At 39.7% G+C, this 18,788-nt stretch overlaps 1 protein-coding gene across 1 annotated transcript in view; it reads left to right on the top strand.

Moving 5' to 3' along the window:
- Positions 1-18,788, top strand: part of DENND1A (DENN domain containing 1A) — a 920,735-nt gene that overhangs the window by 239,479 nt on the left and 662,468 nt on the right. Inside the window, exon 4 of the mRNA XM_063432346.1 lies at positions 13,110-13,159. Within this exon, the coding sequence (XP_063288416.1) occupies positions 13,110-13,159 (50 nt within the window). The remainder of the gene's footprint in view (positions 1-13,109; positions 13,160-18,788) is intronic.

The raw sequence follows: 18,788 nt of genomic DNA, 5'->3' as shown, positions 1-18,788 counted from the left end.
ACCTTCATTAGCAACATTTTCCTTGTATTGCAAAAAGACAGGAGATCACCGCCCAATTATAAATTTGAAAGACAGGAATCAGTATGTCCGATATTGCCATTTCAAGATGGAAGGTATCCATCTTCTTAGGGACCTCCTTTGCATTGGAGATTGGCTCTCCAGATTCGATCTCAAAGACACATATCTCACAGTCCCTGTTGCCCGCAATCACTGGGCATTTCTTCAATTCATATGGCGAGGAGACATTTGGCAGTTTACATCCCTTCCCTTCGGTCTTTCCTCCGTACCATGGTGTTTCACCCAATTGATGAAACCGGTCATGTCACTTCTTCGATCCTAAGGGATTCGTTCCATTATTTACCTGGACGACATCCTGATTATGGCCCAAGACCCTCACTTACTCCGTCTACACATGGACATGACGGATGCATTGCTTCAAAACCTAGGCTTTGTTATAAATTTTCAGAAATCAAATTTAGAACCTTCTCAAATTGTCCAATTCCTCGGGTTTCAGGATTTTATAACTGTCATCTACCAAAAACAAATCTATAAAAAAAGAAATCCTGAAACTTTTATCTGCTCAACTGATACACCTATGCGATCTGGCTCACATTATATGTCTTCTTTTGGCCTCCATTCAGGCTATATATCCGGGGCCTTTACATTACCCAGCAAAGCAGCGTTTGAAAACCTTTTACCTACACTGTTTTACCTTCTACGACCAGTCAATATTTTTATTTTTATTTTTTGCAGTGCATATGACGTTACAGCTTTGCACGGGGTACCCCAAAGGCATTCCTCGTGTTAGTCAGACAATAATTACACTGGGGTATACATTTGTACTTGCACATTTTTGTGTTAAAGTCGCGTTCTAACAAGATGATTTACAAAATTGTTTAGATATAGAGCTAGATGAGTTATGCAGACAGGATATATGTATAATATAAGGTTAATTAGGCAAGTGAATATGGTACACGAGTTTAGACATATGTTCATAGGAAAACAACAGCTTGTCTACAGATGATTACTCAAGTAAGTAAATGTAGTGCCACCAGGCAGGTTGTGGCATATTGGGTTGTTATCTGCACGGATCAGGGCATTAAGACCATCGTATACTGTAGCCTCAATTGTAGTACCGGTAGCAGGCATGTCCGTTTGGTGGCACCCACGGCCAGGGTTTCTGTTATTACGGCTGTCAGCAACATGTCTGCGAGATAGTGATAGGGAGTTGCTGGACATGCTGAGAGCCCAAACTTGGCTCCCTACTCTACTGGATGAGTGAACTATCCCCTCCTACTACCTCGATTCCCTGACATCCTTAGGAGCCGGGGGGTGGGGGGCAGAGGGACTATCACTATCTCGCTCTTCAAGGCCATCTTCAGCTTGTAGCTTGGACAGTTTCAGTGGATCTTGGAATGTCTTGGGACTTTCGAAAACAGTTCAGGCAAGTCTATGGGACTCGTTGGCCCCAGGAACTAGACGTGCTTATCTCACTGCGTTGCAGACTTGGGTCAGCTGGTGTCTGCGAAGGAATATCAATCCCTTTTCAGCATCTCTTACATCCAGTCTAAATTTTCTATCTACCCTCTTCGACCAGGGAAAATCTGTTAGCCATTAATATGTTTCGATCTGCCATTTCAGCAGCCCATAATACCATTGGTTATCTGTCGATAGGGAAACACCCCTCTGTTTGTAGACTGCTTTGGGGCATTCGCTTAGCCAGGCCTCCTAATCCCAGATATACAAATTTCTCGGATGTCACTCAGGTCATTTCCTTCTTGGAGTCCTGGCCTGCTAACGAGGTCTTATTGCGCCAATTTGCAGCCAAACTGGCTCTACTCCTATGTCTAGTTTATTTTCGCAAAGTTTCTGACATTCGTGTGTTTGACTATCATGCTGTGACTTTCACACCTGAAGGAGTTAGGTTTTAAATCACCAGGCGCACAAAGACCAATTCTACATCAGTGTTTTACCCCTACTTTCCTAGCAGACTTTCACTCTGCATTGCTCGTTGTATTCGATATTACATTGATAACACAGATGCTAGACATACCCCGTCAGGCCCCCTCCTTGTCTCTTACATTCGACTGCACAAACCAGTCTCTTCTCCCACGATGGATCAGATGGTTACTGACACTAGCAGGGATTGACCATCAGGGGAACAGCCGCATCTTCTGCCTTTCATGCAGGCAGTTCACTGTCAAATATCCTATCCTACGCAGATTGGTACAGGGAACCCACATTTCGTACCTTTTATTTCAAAACTATGCTACATGCTGCTCTTTCTATCCTAGATGAGCGCTAAAACAGCAAATATGAAGCCTCCTGTCTTGCCATAAAATTAGGGATTATTCTAGCTCTAGTGAACGAATAATCTAAATTTTATTAAAGAGAGGAGGCAAATATTTTCTCTCCCTTTCGATAACAGTCCCACCCTAAGAGGTAAGTTCTAAGACGGTTTGGAGTAAATATACGTTACAATCTTATTTTGCAACATATGCCATAGATTATGCATTTTGCTTAGCATGCTCAAGGATTTACAGGTCATTCACTTATATATTAACCATGTTCATTATTGTTATATAAACTATTCATTTCTCTTGCCAAAGAACTTGTACTTTCACAGAATTCTTTTTGTTTTCTCCTAGTGTGAAGAATCCCTGTCACTACAAGAGCTTCCAGTTCATTACTCCTTGTTTACATGGTTGATGCCACCACAGACCTTCCTCTTGGTCTACTGTTCTTTTTATTTGTTTGTTTACATGGCTGATCATACGACAGTTTCAGCTACAGCAAGAAAGATGAGTTGGCAGGAGCCAGATGACACTGTTGTACACTCTGGTTGAATTTTTTACATTATTGTTAACTATTTCTTTGCTGCTGGGAGGTTCAGTAAAGGAAGAAAAATCTAATATTTGCCTCCTGTCGAGGAACAAATTTAGATTATTCGTTCACTAGAGCTAGAATAATCCCTAATTATCTATCGCCTTTCAGTCACATTGCTGGTAACTGGTACTGATATTCTGTACGTTTAAAGTTTTGAAAAAGTACCACCATTTCTACACAAATCTGATATTAACTGAACATGCTGACCGCAATCACACTCCTATCACTCATAGAAAACCAGTACATATTGGGATCAGTGAGATCCCAGCAAGTACAGTGCTGTTACTGACGGGAGTTTGATTGCTAACAGCAATCACACTCTTATCACTCTATCAGTCATCCTAGTACATTACAATAGATTATTCACTGTCTCACCTTTCTGACTTCAACTGAGCTCCACATGTAGGGGACTCACAGAAAGGGGTAATGTGAGGTCATAATGTGACACTTTTTTGGCTGGCGGCTGGAGTTTCCGTATGCAGAAGCTTGCGCATGGTGACTGGGAAAGGTGAATAAGTCATCGGTAATATTGGTGAATTGCAAAGGCGATACCAATTATTGGTAAAATGCGGAATATCGGCTCTAATAATCGGCAGAACCGAATTGGTCTATCCCTTCTATCTATCTGTCTGTCTGTCTATGTATGATCTTATGTTCTTTTCATTATAAAATAATTGTGCGGGAAAGTTTAAAATGTTGTTCCTTTAAAGGATCACTATATTGTCAGGAAAACAAAGCAGTTTTCCTGACACTATAGTGCCCTGAGGGTGCCCCTACCCTCCGGGTCCCCCTCCCGTGGCACTTACCTTAATCCAGCGCCGGGCTTCCTCGGCGCTGGTGACCTCTCCTCCCTCGCCGATGTCAGCTCCCCCGTCCGACGTCAATGCTTTCCTATGGACGCTCTGCGCGATGGAGGCATAATATGCCTCCAGCGTCCCAGATACGCCTCTAGTTTTCTCTGAAACTGCTATGTTTGCATCTGAAGGGTTAAAACCTGAGGGACCTGGCACCCAGACCACTTCATTGAGCTGAAGTGGTCTGGGTGACTATAGTATCCCTTTAAGTCCATGACCTCGGTTATTAGTCAGTTAACAGTGCAGACACACCATTTAATATTATTCTGCCAAGAAGATAAGCCCATAAAATGTATACTGAATGAGGAATATAATATAATTATATGCAAAGGAAAAAACACATCTGCATTAAAATAGTGGTGTCTATGGATCTATGAATGAGTGTGTTAAGTATGCATAGTGACTACCTGAGGTGATAAACAGGTGTGTAAATGTTTTGTCTCTGAGGCACCCATCACCATGGTAATGTCGGCATTAACAATGCTCGGAAGGGGCGGATTAAGTGTAGTCTCTCAGAAACAGACCCCTGAGAGTTCCGTCAGACTGTGTTTCCCTAAGGTGTCTGTACACAGCAGGGAGTTCCGTGATAAGCCTCTAGCAGGGTGCAGCACCCATACGGTAACCAACAGTATTTTTACTCAGAAACCCATTGTTGGGTAAAAAAAAATAAGTATCCTGTTTTTATTCATTTTGTAGGAATTAGTTGCCATGTTTCTGCCACTAAGCTTCAATTCAACACATTTAGAAAATATTTTCTAGTGATATTAAACAATTCAGGACCAACAACATCACTATTGTTATTATTATTATTTTGTATTTATAAAGCGCCAACAAATTCTGCAGCGCATTATAATAGGCGTACTAACAGACAAAAGAAAATGAAAAACACTAATTCCCCAACACAAACACCCTGATGGGTGCTGTGCTGGGAAAAAGAAGTACAACCCTATAGAAATGTACTAATTACTCAAAATAATATATACACAACATTATTTATTAGTAATACCTACCCACCTTGAGTACCTATTAGCAAGGAGGCTATGTGTTTTAGCTTTACTAATAAATAATGTTGTGTATATATTTTTTGAGTAATTAGTAAATTTCTACAGGGTTGTACTTCTTTTTCCTGGCACAGCACCCATCAGGGTGTTTGTGTTGGGGAATTAGTGTTTTTCATTTTCTTTTGTTTAAAATTCTTATTAGGGTTACCCCCTGGGTACTAGTACAACCCGGTGACTTCTTTTTCCTTGACTACGGGTTCCTGGGGGGACACCTACTCTTCTTAGCCCAAGCCTGGGGTTGAAGAGCGGTACCCAACTAGACCTGGAGTCTACCTACAAACAGTACTAACAGACAAGTATTTGTCGTGAAACAAGTTGGACGCACAGCAACCTTGTGTAACAGGCCCAGCTAAACAAGCTAACATTCTAGATAGATTTTCTTAACCCCTTAAGGACACATGACATGTCTGACACGTCATGATTCCCTTTTATTCCAGAAGTTTGGTCCTTAAGGGGTTAAACCCAGTACTAAAAGTATTAATGGCATATGTATGGATCAAGAGAAAATAAGGTTTAAGAATTGTTCTCTCCCCGTAGTTTTCGGGTATAGTATTCAAGTATACATAACAGATTACAGTAAAAAAAAAAAAAATGGAGCGGTCTGTGTTGACATCATAGTATAGTGACACGTATGGTAACAATGACAGGCATTGCAATATCATTTAATAGGTAAGAGCAAAAAAAAAAGGCATTTTATCACTTATCTACTCATTTTTGAGTTTGTGTAGGTTTGATTTATTTATTCATTCTTTGTATGAAAACTTAAGCTATTGTGTTGTTTTTTTTTTAATCCTTCATAGAGTATAGTCCATTTGAAAATAATTTGAATAACGAAATCTTAAACTCAAAGCTATAGCAAACACCTGCTCTCTTTCTGTAGATACCTACTGCACTGATATTTAACCACAGATGCATTCATTGTATATAGCCATTCATTTTGTGAAACTGACACTTCTTTTGTTTTGGTGATACACGTCTGTTGTGTGCAGTGGACAGGTACTCCCACAGCGACATGGTTTTTTTTTTTTTTTCTTTTTTTCTTTTAATTTTTTTTTCTCAGTTTAGGTTTTCAAATCACAAAATCACTTTTAATGAAGGAATGAATCCATATCAAATATTTTCATTGAACGTGCAGTATATGAACGAAGCCCTTGAGGGACAGACCTCTATGTGTCACCGCTATTTGGGACATTCACCACCTGCCTTCTTGTCCCAGGGTTGCAGCCTTCCCATAATCAAATCGCGCCTGACATTTGGACGGCTCGATGTGGCTGATCTGTAGCCTGCTCCATTCAATATACTTAAGACTCAGGTTATTGATAATAGCACTGGCATTCATTGATTAGATTTAGTTTGCTTGCTAAACCTCTAAAATAAATGAGACTGGAGTTCAGTGATCAGACCTAATATGTCATGGGGACTTCCTGAAACACAGACTTACTTTCGTGTCAATTAATATTTATATATGCTGTACGATGGAAAACAGCTTCTCAGCCAGAATAAGAGAAATTTTTGTTTCTCAAGGGATGTGCACAGATCACGGACTGAGGATAGTTATGATTGATCACTATTGTGTGATGCTAGTACAGTTATTGTAGCTATAACACCCGTCCTTAAGTAGTGCTATCGCTCAAATTTAGTATTGTTAAATATCTTTCTGAGATAGAGAGAAAAAAAAATACATAATGGGGACTCTGATGATGTACCTTGTATATTACATGATATTGTTCGGTTATGGTTAGTATAAATGTTAAGTAGTGTTAAGGGGTTATTGGTTAGTGTGTTATAAGGGTTATTGTTAAGTGACAATGTAGTGTAAGGGTTAATGTTTAGTGGTAGTGGAATGTAGTGGCTAAAGAGATGACTTTACATGGGTCATACATTTGCCAATGCTGCCTGTAATTAGTGGGATTTACAATCCCAGACAGCAGCTATTTCAGCTGCTGCTGCTCAGGATTATAATTCCCGTCTATCTCAGCTAATTGAAATAATGGGCTTATTTTGCTGGGTGTTTTTGTTGTGTATATGTGTACATATGTGTGTGTGTATATATATATATATATATATATATATATATATATATATATATATGTATATATATATGTACACATATACACAACAAAAACACCCAGCAAAATAAGCCCATTATTTCAATTAGCTGAGATAGACGGGAATTATAATCCTGAGCAGCAGCAGCAATATATATATTGTTGTAGTGTTTATAGGTTATGCATGGCTAGCAGGTGTATGTGTTTTTCAGTTATCCACAGCAATACGGTACACAGGAGAGAGAGAGACAGTGTGACTGTTATATGTCATATCATGCAACTTTATATAATAAATTCCCGTAAGGACACAGGGAGGTGGTTTTAATTAGCTAAAACAAGCTATAGATTTAAAGTGGGCAAACTGATTATATACTTAGAAGGGTGCCTACAATTTAAAATTGCATAACATATCACCTATGCATTGTGCAGTGTGCTAGCAGATTATTTTAGTAAACATATAGATTGGGTGTAAAACTTATTTAATAATAGGTCTTTGTCCCATCTGTCAGTCAATTTTTCACCATAGACTCTAAGCCGGAGAATTAAAGACATCCCACATTCGACCTTTCTGATTCTTACACGTAGCAACCTCTAGCGTTGGCTAGGAAGCATAGGAATGGAATGGAATGAGTTAAATCACTCAGTTCGAACACCATTGTTCTGGTGCGAAAGTCAGTGTTTCGGCGTCATAGAGGAGGTTAGCTCTGTGTGAGGAACAAGGGCAAATTACAAAAGTTTGCCGGCAGAACAGAGGCGGACCGGGGGTGGGTGTTATAGAAACTGAGTAAATGGCTGCGCTGGATCGGCGGCAAGGTGTGTATATCTCAAGATTTTACATTGAGTAAATCATGGATCTTAGTGATATATAATGTATTCAATGTATTTGGGGCCAATTTGCATATATATATACATACAGGACCGGACTGGGGATACAAAGCAGCCCTGGAAAAATAATAAGTCATTGCACCATATATTGTTGCATGTAACATGTCTTGCCACCCCATATGATTGAGTAATTAATATATATATATATATATATATATATATATATATATATATATATATATATATATATATATATATATATATATATATATATATATGAAATCCAAAGAGGTAGCAGCACTCACGGTCCAGATAAAAAAATCCAAATTTTATTAAAGCATATTTAAAATGATCGACGTTTCAGTCCACTACACAGGACTTTCCTCAAGATCAACCGTTCTGAACTGTTGATCTTGAGGAAAGTCATGTGTAGTGGACTGAAACGTTGATCATTTTAAATATGTTTTAATAAAATTTGGATTTTTTTATCTAGACCATGAGTGCTGCTACCTCTTTGGATTTCTTGGATATTTAAAGCCTTGGCTTAGCACCCGGCACACAAGGGGCATTTAAAGCGTGAGTGCAAGAGCATTTTTTCTTTTATATATATATATATATATATATATATATATGTATATATATATATATATATTGCCTTTTCTAATATAAAATATTGGTCCTTTCAGAGTAAAACGTTTAATTATACAGTAAGCATACTCACATGCAGACACAGACAATCTCACTGACACATACAAGCTCATTGATACACAGGCTCATAGACAAACAATCTCACTGATATACATAAGCTCATTGACATACAAACACAAGCTCACTCACTAGCAGGCACACACACATGCAAGCAAGCACACTCACTAGCAGGCGCACACACACACACACAGCTTAATGTAGTGGTTCTGGTGTCTATAGCCTGTCCCTGCAGGCTTTTCAATGTAAACACTGCATTTTAATATAAAAGGCAGTGTTTACATTGCTTCCTAGTGACAGACACTCAGACGGTCTCTAGAGGTGCTTCCTGTGTCAGTGCGGATTGGCTGAGATCATCAAGCTTGATAATCTCAGCCATAGAGGCAGGGCCAGTTGAGGGGAGACCAGCACGACGTGAGGGGAAAAAAGGTGAGTAAAAACACTATTTTTAAAAACACAGACACACACACCATGACAGACACACACACACCATGACACAGACAGAAACAAACACACACACACCATGCAGACAGACACACGCACACCATGACAGACAGACAGACACACACACACCATGACAGACACCCAGACACACACACCATGACAGACACACACACACACACCATGACAGACACACACACACACCATGACAGACAGACACACACACACACACCATGACAGACATACACACACACACCATGACACAGACAGACACACACCATGACACAGACAGACACACATCATGACACAGACACACACACACCCAGACACACACAAACACACACACACCATGGCGCACACACACACCATGACACACACACACACACCATGACAGACACACCCACACACCATGACACAGACACACCCACACACCATGACACCGACAGACACACACACCATGACACAGACACACACACACAGACACACACACACACACATGACTATTCCTGCCACGGTCTCATTAAGCTGCGCACGAGGGCGGGGGAGCAGAGACAGAACAGCCAGCTCTCCCTGCGGCCGCCAGAAGAGCTCACCCTGCGGCCGCCAGCCCAGACAGCTGTCTGCCCGGCCCCAGGTGCCGACGGCCCACCGGGAAATTTCACGGTATCCCGGTGGGCCAGTCCGGCCCTGTATACATACATGTGTGTGTCTGTGTGTTTTTACGTAGGCAAACACACATATTGAAGCATAAAAAAAGCTAAATTTATCTCAATACTTACTCCAAATTAGAATTCAGTCGAGGGCTAGAGGTAAAGCTGTGGCTAGGACCGGTCTATAATGTTTGTAAGGCATTGGGGCATACTTGTAAAGGAGACAGCTACAAATATCACTGCTGCCAGGGAGAGTCATTTCCACAATATTGGGCAACCAAACACGTGTATGTTATGTATGCAATGAGGGTGACCATGACTTAATGTTGGATGAGATTTCAACAAAAACAAGCAGTTCATGTAATGTACATACATTTTGCTAATTCCTTTTTTTTTTTTTTTTTTTTTATTTACTTTAAATTGATGTGACTCATTTCCCCAGCAGTGTCAGGTTGTCATTCAGTAATTTACGCCACCTATGGTGTTAGGTCTGAACAGTCATAAATTTGAAACAGTATATGCTCTGGAAGACTGCTCCTTGATTATACTTTACTCCATGGAGTGACAGTATTATCTGCAACCGGAACACCGTCATTGCAACTGCTTATTTTCAGCGATTCCTGTCTTGCACGGAAATTCCTTGCTGGCTGGGAGCAATTGGTATTTTATTTCAACAACAACAAGGGAGGGTTGTTGTGTAAGGGGAGGTTAAGTTTGCAAACTGTCAGGGGAAAGCTACTGCTGTGGTTAATAAGTAGAGATTAAACATCTGGCTGCTTCTGCCATGCCTTCAGATTACACATTCATTTATTTTACTAAGTGCTCTGAGCCTAAGCACTTACTATTTGGAAGATAGGACAGAGTGGGAGTATTATGAAGGGAGGCCACTGCGTGGAATAGTGTATCTCCTCTGATAGACTGTAAGTGGTGGGGTCACGCAGGTCAGTATAATGAGTGAAGGTAAAATGATGTAGCAGCACCTATCTTCTTACTGTACAATAGATAAAGGGTTATATAATGGGCATGTTTTAAATGGGGGTCCTCTTCACTCCACTGAACTGGCTATTGAATGATATTGCTTGCTTTGAGAACAATAGAAACAGATTGAGAATAATTTAAGTGAGTACTATCCATTCAGTTACCATTGATAATTCATTACAAGTGACCAGTATAAAGATGCAAAACTATTTTTAATTTATTAAGCAAATCCCAATGCTACAAGCATATCTGATTAACTGCATTGGCATCCCTTCGAGGACTATTTGTCCTGTAGTAGACTATTGTTCAATCACTGCAGCCTAACGAATTACACAGACTCTATAATCTGTTCAGTATTCAGACCTCTATTTTAAGGACTCTTGTAAAACTATACAGATGGGGTGCATTGCAGTACTCCTAAAATGATACATTTTTAAATATGCAAATACTCTTGAGTGCACTTAAAAACAATCAAATCTTGGTGCCTGTGCTTCTCCTTTCTAATTGTTCTACCACGTTTCCACTTAATCCCAATTCCTCATACCTTACTCAGTCTCTGCTATCTATGACTGTCCCATCTTTGACTGAAATCTTTAATTACTCTCTTTTCTCCTCATCCTTCAAACATGAGCTGATCACTCCCATGCTAAAAAAAAAAAAAAAGCTCTCTCTATGCCTAGCTATCGTCCTATCTCTCTACTTCCCTTTGCCTCTGAACTTGAAAGGATTGTCTCTGCTTGATGTACAGACCGACCCCCAACTCCATACTTGACGTGCTTGATCTGGCTTCAACTCCCAACATTCTGCCAAAACTCTGACTAAATGGCTAATGACTTTGTGATGGCAAAATCCAAAGGCCATTATTCCCCACTTACTCTTCTTAATCTTTCTACTGCTTTTGAAACTGTTGACCACCCGTTCCCCAGCTCACCCTTTACAACCTTGGCCTCTGTGGTACTTCTCTCTCCTGGTTCTCTTCCTACCTCTCTAACTACTCCTTCAGTGTCTCCATCTCTGGTTCGTCTTCCCTTTCTGTACCTCGTTCAGTATGGGGTTTCTCAAGGCTCTGTACTTTAAAAACAGATTTGTTTAGAAGAGCATGTCCGCTCACTCCTTGGCTCCTCATCCCTGAAATCCTTTTTATGTTGTCTTTCCGCTGTGTTCCTTTCTCCCAAACATCCCTCTCATCCTTTAGGGTACATCCAGATCATGTGATTTCTTTACTTCCCTCTGTTTATTTGACCCTCATCCTTTTAAATTGTAAGCTTATTTAAGCAGGACCTTCCTCACCTACTATTATTGTGTGTTAAATATTTTTTGTTAAAATTAACTGTATGTCTCTTTTCTTTATTACCTATTGTTCAGTGCTGTGGAAAATGTTGGAGCTATTAAAAATAATTTGAATTCTACAAGTTTGTTTTTAAATAAAACAAATAAAATATATTTAGCGTTTTTAATTTGAAGTAGTGCATCACAATTCGTTTCTTGTATTCTCTCATATCCATATTTCTTAAATTACTAGTCCAAAATATAATAAGTGTTATTGAATAACCCCATTGTACAGCGCTACGGAATTTTGCTGGCGCTATGTAAATAATAAAATAATAATCTACAGTATAAATTGCATAGCCTTAAATTTAATCCATAAATCTTTAGTCAGCTTGGCTCCAATTTATCAGTAAAAATAAATGAATAATTAAAATAGAAATGCAAATTTAAAAACATAAAATTGTTCACCAGTTTTAGTAGGGGAAGAATATGGAATATAGGTTTGTGTTAGGGCACTATGAGACAGCTTTATTATTTAAATATAAACGCTTATACAATTTCCAGTATCATTCCCTTGTGCTTTAACCCCTTAAGGACCAAACTTCTGGAATAAAAGGGAATCATGACATGTCACACATGTCATGTGTCCTTAAGGGGTTAAAGGATTAAAGAAGCAGAATTACCAAAGAGTCAAATAATATTGTAAAGCAAAAGGTTAATTTCAGCTTTAACTTGTTTCCCAAAAATGCTAAATTGGTAAAAAAAAAAAAATAATAATAATAATAAAAAAAAAAATGTGGTTATAGGAACAGATACACCTAAAATAAATGGTATCATAAGAAAGAATGATCATGAACCACTTTTTCCATATAGTAGGAATCAGTGTTGTCACTTGCCCTGTGTGACACATTGCTCTGGTGATGTGTGGGCACATTCCCTAGGCCCTGGTTTCTAGGTAACAGACACTGGAGCTGGCTGTTGTAAAAGGACGGTTTAGTTTCCCCGCACCCCATATGCTGTAGTTATCCCAAGAGGGGCGATCTCTCTTAGCAGATTTTTCCTTCTCTCTCTCTGTATGTTCAGCGTACTCGTGTAATTAATTCCTCATTGTATGACCAGGGTGTGTGCAAGAGAAGTGGGAGGGTGATGGAGACCTGGTGGTTTCTGAAACGGGAGAAGACTCTATGAATCTAACATACTCATTAACGGTTTAACTGCCTAACAGGCTTAAATGCTGATATGATATATTTGCATGCTCACCTGTTAATTAAATGATTAAGTTGTGTTTTTATTTTATTTTGATTTGGAGTAATAAGTATACTGTCTTATGCTGATATTTATATTATTTCCTTATCATAACAATGACACGGTCAACTCTTTGTCTCTCCACAGGAGGTCCTACAGACTGTCACCAAGTTTTGCTTCCCATTCTGCCCGGAAAGGTAGCGTTTGTGATTTCTGTTTTCTTGTGAAATTGTATTTCTGTTGATTTTGCTTTCAGAAGAAGGTTGGAGCTGATTTTTGGGAAAAAAAATGTTGAGATAAAGCATTGAAAAAAAATAAAAAAATAAAAAGTTAATGTAATACATAAAAATGTGCAATTACCCTGACTCAATGGCTGAGACCTCTAAACCATTTCTGGTTTTCCAATTATTTTCACTGGGAGGATTGTTTATATTCCATAAACCTCCTTAATGTGTAATTCAGCTTTGTGTACTTTGCTACAGTTACTTTCAGGCATGACGAAACATAAGGAAACCTACTCCCAGGCAGGTCTGCCATGCATGTGTGCATTGCTGTGTAGGTTATTTTTCCCCTTAAGGACTAATGACTGAATTATTCCTGTTATGGCAGTTCGTGCTAAGGGGACCCATGATAGAATAATTACGTCATGTACTAAAATTAACTCCAGATCATGGCAATGGCGGCAGTCATGGGACTAATGTTATTGCTGGGTGCAAATGGTGCTGTCGCAGCACATGCAGTCAATGTGACTGCCTGTGACAGTGCTGCTGGGATATCTGATCCGCCTACCTCCACCTCATTGTGAGTTGTGAAGTGAAGAGAGAGAGAGAGAGAGGGATCAGAAAGTTACTTTGTGTGCTGCTAGTCATTAAATTGCATCAGTGCAATTAAAACTCCCTTTAGCCATGTAAGCCCAAATTTAACCCTTTACCTGGCCTTTGATCACTGTTAGCAGTGATCACAATACCGATCACAGTACTTTGCATTGTTGTTTTTATTATTATTTTTTAAAAATCTTATTAATATTAAATTGGTGAATTAGTTGGGGTGAGTGGAAGTTAGTGGTAAATTGGGAAATTTAGTGTTAGGCTAGTTAGGGGTAAAGGGAAACTATAGTGCTAGGAAAACAAAGTTGTATTCATAGCACTCTATTGCACCCCTCACCCCCCAGCTCAGAAAGGGTTAAAGACCATTCTGTCACTTACCTGAATCCAACACCGATGTCCTCAACGTCTGAGACCTAATGTGCCTGCACGGCGAGAGCCCAACTCACATTAGGACTACCCCATAGGAAAGCATTGGGGTTCCTGTGAGGGTTTAGCCGACAGTGGGTGTCCTCATGCAGAGCGTGAGGATGTCCAGTTTCAGGCGACCAGGTAGACAGCAACTAGACGTGGCGTTAACCCTGCAATGTAATTATTGCAATTTATCAATAACTGCAATAATTGCAGGGTTAAACCGACTGGGGCACTGCGCCTAGACCACTTCAATGAGCTGAACTGGTCTTGGTGTCTATAGTGCCCCTTTTATGAAAAAAAAGAAGAATTTTAAGGTGGTTTAGTTGTACATAAAGTTCAGTGGACAAAGAATCATATCTGCTGTACCCACATTTTTCCGCAAACTCTGAAGAGATGCAGATGCAAACATTACTGTGGTTTATGCATTTTAACAATGGTAATAGCGAGTGCCCAAAAACTAGTAATCCACAGTCTGACAAATTGTCTAAAATTTGTCCTTTAATTTCCCACTGAAATAATAAGTTTGAAAGCATGTATGTGCTCCCCCCAAAAAATGTATATATGATTCCCTAGAGTAGTGCAAATGATATGCTCCTATTCATATTTTGAGGTGTCTTCTTTAAGAAATAGTAGGCCTTTGTGAGGTTTGAACGAACAACCTGCTATATTGCTCTGAAATTGGGTCTGGACCCAGCATCAAAATGCAAAGTTTGAGGAAAAAAAAACGAAATAGCGGTGTTTCATACCCCCTAAACATTCACATATTCACACACAAGGATTACAAAATATTCAATGTGTGTGTCAAAAAGGCAGAACAAAACCTTGTATTGCCACTACAATTGGTAGAAAGCTGAAATTCTCACATCTCTTTTATGGCACAGCAACATCACAAATTGGTGAGAAATCTATACATTATGGGTATTTTTGTACTTAGAAGATATAGCCGAGCATAATTTGATGGATTTTATTACAGTTGCTCAGATCAGATTTTCTAAATATTCAGCAAAAATGCAATGTGCATGTAGCATGAAAAAAAATAATAATAATTTACCAAGTTTGACATAAACTGATAAAAAAAAAAATGGTGCAAAATGTAGGTACAGTATACATTATATGAGTTAACGTGTTTACTTTCAAAAATGGTAGGCCTTCATGGAGTCATTTAAATTGTCAAATGCTAGAATGCCCCAAGACATTTTGTGGTTAGGAATTTATTTAAAGGATTATTAAGGGATAATATTCAAGGATTCATTGAGAAGAACATTATTAGCAATAATCAGCATGGTTTTATGAAACATAGGTCATGTCAAACAAACTTAATTGCGTTCTACGAAGAAGTATATAGAAGTAAACAAAAAAAGGGAGTGTACAGGCACTCTTCCATCGAATAGGTGCTGGATATCTGGGTAACCCACTCCTGGTACCTCAAAAATACTATATATAACAACAAATGATACCGCACTCTATGACAAGAATTAGAAATGTAAAGCAAATACTAGCAAATATGAATTTATTAAACTGTAGAGATAATAAATATCTCAGAACTCTCTACCATTCAGTGCCTTTTTGCACGCTCTTTACTGTCGGATTGTATTGGGGTTTTATTGTGGTATTGTTTAGTATATTCATTGTTATTAAGGTGTTCATGGTGAGATTTGATATATATTATCCATGATAGGAAACTATTTCTGAGATATTTATTATCTCTACAATTTAATAAATTCATATTTGCTAGTATTTGCTTTACATTTCTAATTCTTGTCATAGAGTGCGGTATCATTTGTTGTTATATATAGAAGTATAGATCAGGAAGTTGCAGTGGATATGATCTACTTCGAATTTGCTAAGGCGTTAGATAAGGTTCCTCACAATAAAAGAACAACTAAAAGAAGAAACTGGTCTAGATGAAGTCTTGTTCTTGGGTAGAACATTGGCTTAAATATAGAGCACAGAAAATTGTCATTAATGTTACATTTTCAAGCTGAGCAAATGTGGGAAGTGGTGTTACTGAGGGTCCTGTTCTGACATATTTCTAAATGATTTGGAAATAAGCATTGAAAGTCATGTTTCAGTGTCTGCAAATGACACAAAACTCTGTAAAGTAATACAAAGTGAGCATGATGTTGCTTTGCTGCCGAGGGATTTAGATAGATTGGGGAACTGGGCACTCAAACGGCAGATTAAATTTAATGTAAAACAATGCCAAGTTATGCACTTTGGGGTAAGGAATGCACAAGCAACTTATACGGTAAATGGTAGTGAATTACGGAAAACAACACACCAGAAGGATTTGGGAAATGCTATAGACAACAAACTAGGTAACAATGTGCAATGTCAATCAGCAGTTGCGAACACCATTAAGGTATTGTCATGTATAAATATGGGCATTAAGTCTAGGGATGAAAATGTAATTTTGCCTCTTAAATTATTGACATGAGTGACACACCTTGAATATGCTGTGCAATTCTGGGCACCTGTTCTAAAGAAGGATGTTATGGCACTAGAAAAAGAGTAGAGGCAAGCTACAAAATTAATAAAAGGAATGGAGCATTTTAGTTAATGAAGAAATGTTAGCAAATTTAAATTTCTTTGGTTTAGGAAAAACGACGCCTCAGAGGGAATATGATAACATTATACAAATATATTCGGGACCAATACAAACCATTGTCTGGAAATCTATTCATAAACAGGACTGGAAGAAAGTTGATTTAGTCTAAGTCAAGCTGGTCAAACTCGAAGGCTAGCATGGGACAAATAAACAAGGTTTACGTTTATGTGGGCCGCAAAACAAAACCTTACATTTTCATAGAAACGTAGGTTTGTTTTGAAAAGTACAGTATACAAAAAAAAAAGCACCCCCCTCTACTAAATCCTAGTCCCCTCCTCCCTACTAAATCCCAGTCCCCCCTCCCTACTAAATCCCAGTCCCCCCCTCCCTACTAAATCCCAGTCCCCCCTCTCTACTAAATCTCAGTCCCCCCCTGTACTAAATCTCAGTCCCCCCCTCTGTACTAAATCTCAGTCCCCCCCTCTGTACTAAATCTCAGTCCCCCCTCTATACTAATTCCCAGTTGCCCCCTCAATATCAATGCCAATTCCCCCTCTCTATGCTAATTCCCAGTTCCCCCTTCTACTAAATCACTACAGAGGGAGCAGTGAGGAGCAGGAAGACTGACCTCCCTGTCTGCCGCTAGGGACCTCTCCTCCCCGGCCGGGAAATTTTTTTCGCAGAGTAGGCACCGGCAATGTGGGGAGAACAGGTACCTACGCTGCCTAAGTAAACATGTCAGGCTGCAAAAATATTTATTGTGGGGCGCATGTGGCCCGCAAGTTTGACATGCTTGGTCTAAGGCAAAGAAAAGGATTTTTTACAGTAAGAACAAAAAGAATGTGGAATTATCTGCCTGAAGAAGTGGTTTTATCAGAGACAATACAGATGTTTAAATAGCAATTAGATAAATACTTGCAAAAACATACTATTCAGGGATATAATTTTTAACTTGTAGAGTAATAGCTTCTTTTTTTCTTTCAAAACTTATTTTATTTAATTTTGCAAGTTACATATAAAAACACATAAAACATTGTTTTTTTTTAAGGGTAATAGTGTCTTGATCCAAGGACATATCTGACTGCCATTCTGGGGTCAAGAAGATTTGTTTTCAAACTGTGTTGTTTTTTTTTTTTTTTTTTTTTTTTTGCCTTGTTTTGGATCAACAGCAAAAACAGATGTAAGAAAAGCTGAACCTGATGGACACAATTACTTTTTTTTTTAGCTATGTAACTATGAAAAAGCACACCTAAAAATGGTGTGATCTCTTAAACGGCACTGTGACTTTACAAGATTGTTTCTATGGCATACATTGTTGTACTCAGAGTAGGTAGTTGAGCACAGGGGCGGACTGGCCGGGAGGGGGGGGCCCGTCATCAGGGTGCCCGGCCGCCCCTTTAAATGCTGCAGCCGCCTGAGCGCTCTCTTAAGAGCGCTCAGGCGGCTGCAGCTTCTCATCTCCCCTGTAGCGTGGCCGAGCTGCACTCCGGTCCGCGGTGCCCGACCGGAGTGATAGGAAGGTGCACAAAGAGAAAGGGAGGGGGGCAAAAAGAGAAGGGGAGGGGGGGCAAAAAGAGAAAGGGAGGGGAGGGGGGCAAAAAGAGAAAGGGAGGGGAGTGGGTAAAAAGAAAGAGGGGGGTAAAAAGAAAGAGGGAGGGAGGGTAAAGGGGGGGAGGGGGGTAAGAAGAGGGAGGGAGGGTAAAGGGGGGGAGGGGGGTAAGAAGAGGGAGGGAGGGTAAAGGGGGGGAGGGGGGTAAGAAGAGGGAGGGAGGGTAAGAAGAGAGGGGGAGGGGGTAATTAGAGAAAGGGGGGGTAAGAAGAGGGAGTGGGTTAAGAAGACGGAGGGAGGGGGGTAAAAGAGAGGGAGGGGGAGTAAGAAGAGAAAGAGGGGGGTAAGAAGAGAGGAGGGGGGAGTAAGAAGGGAGTAAGAAGGGGGGGAGTAAGAAGAGGGGGGTGGGAAGAGTAAGAAGAGGGGAGGGGGGTAAGAAGAGGGGGAAGGGGGGTAAGAAGAGAGGGGGCGGGAGGAAGAAGGGGGTAAGA

This window comes from Pelobates fuscus, chromosome 9 (assembly GCF_036172605.1).
Source record: "Pelobates fuscus isolate aPelFus1 chromosome 9, aPelFus1.pri, whole genome shotgun sequence".
Lineage (NCBI taxonomy): Eukaryota > Metazoa > Chordata > Amphibia > Anura > Pelobatidae > Pelobates > Pelobates fuscus.
This window is presented reverse-complemented; position numbering and strand designations above follow the sequence as displayed.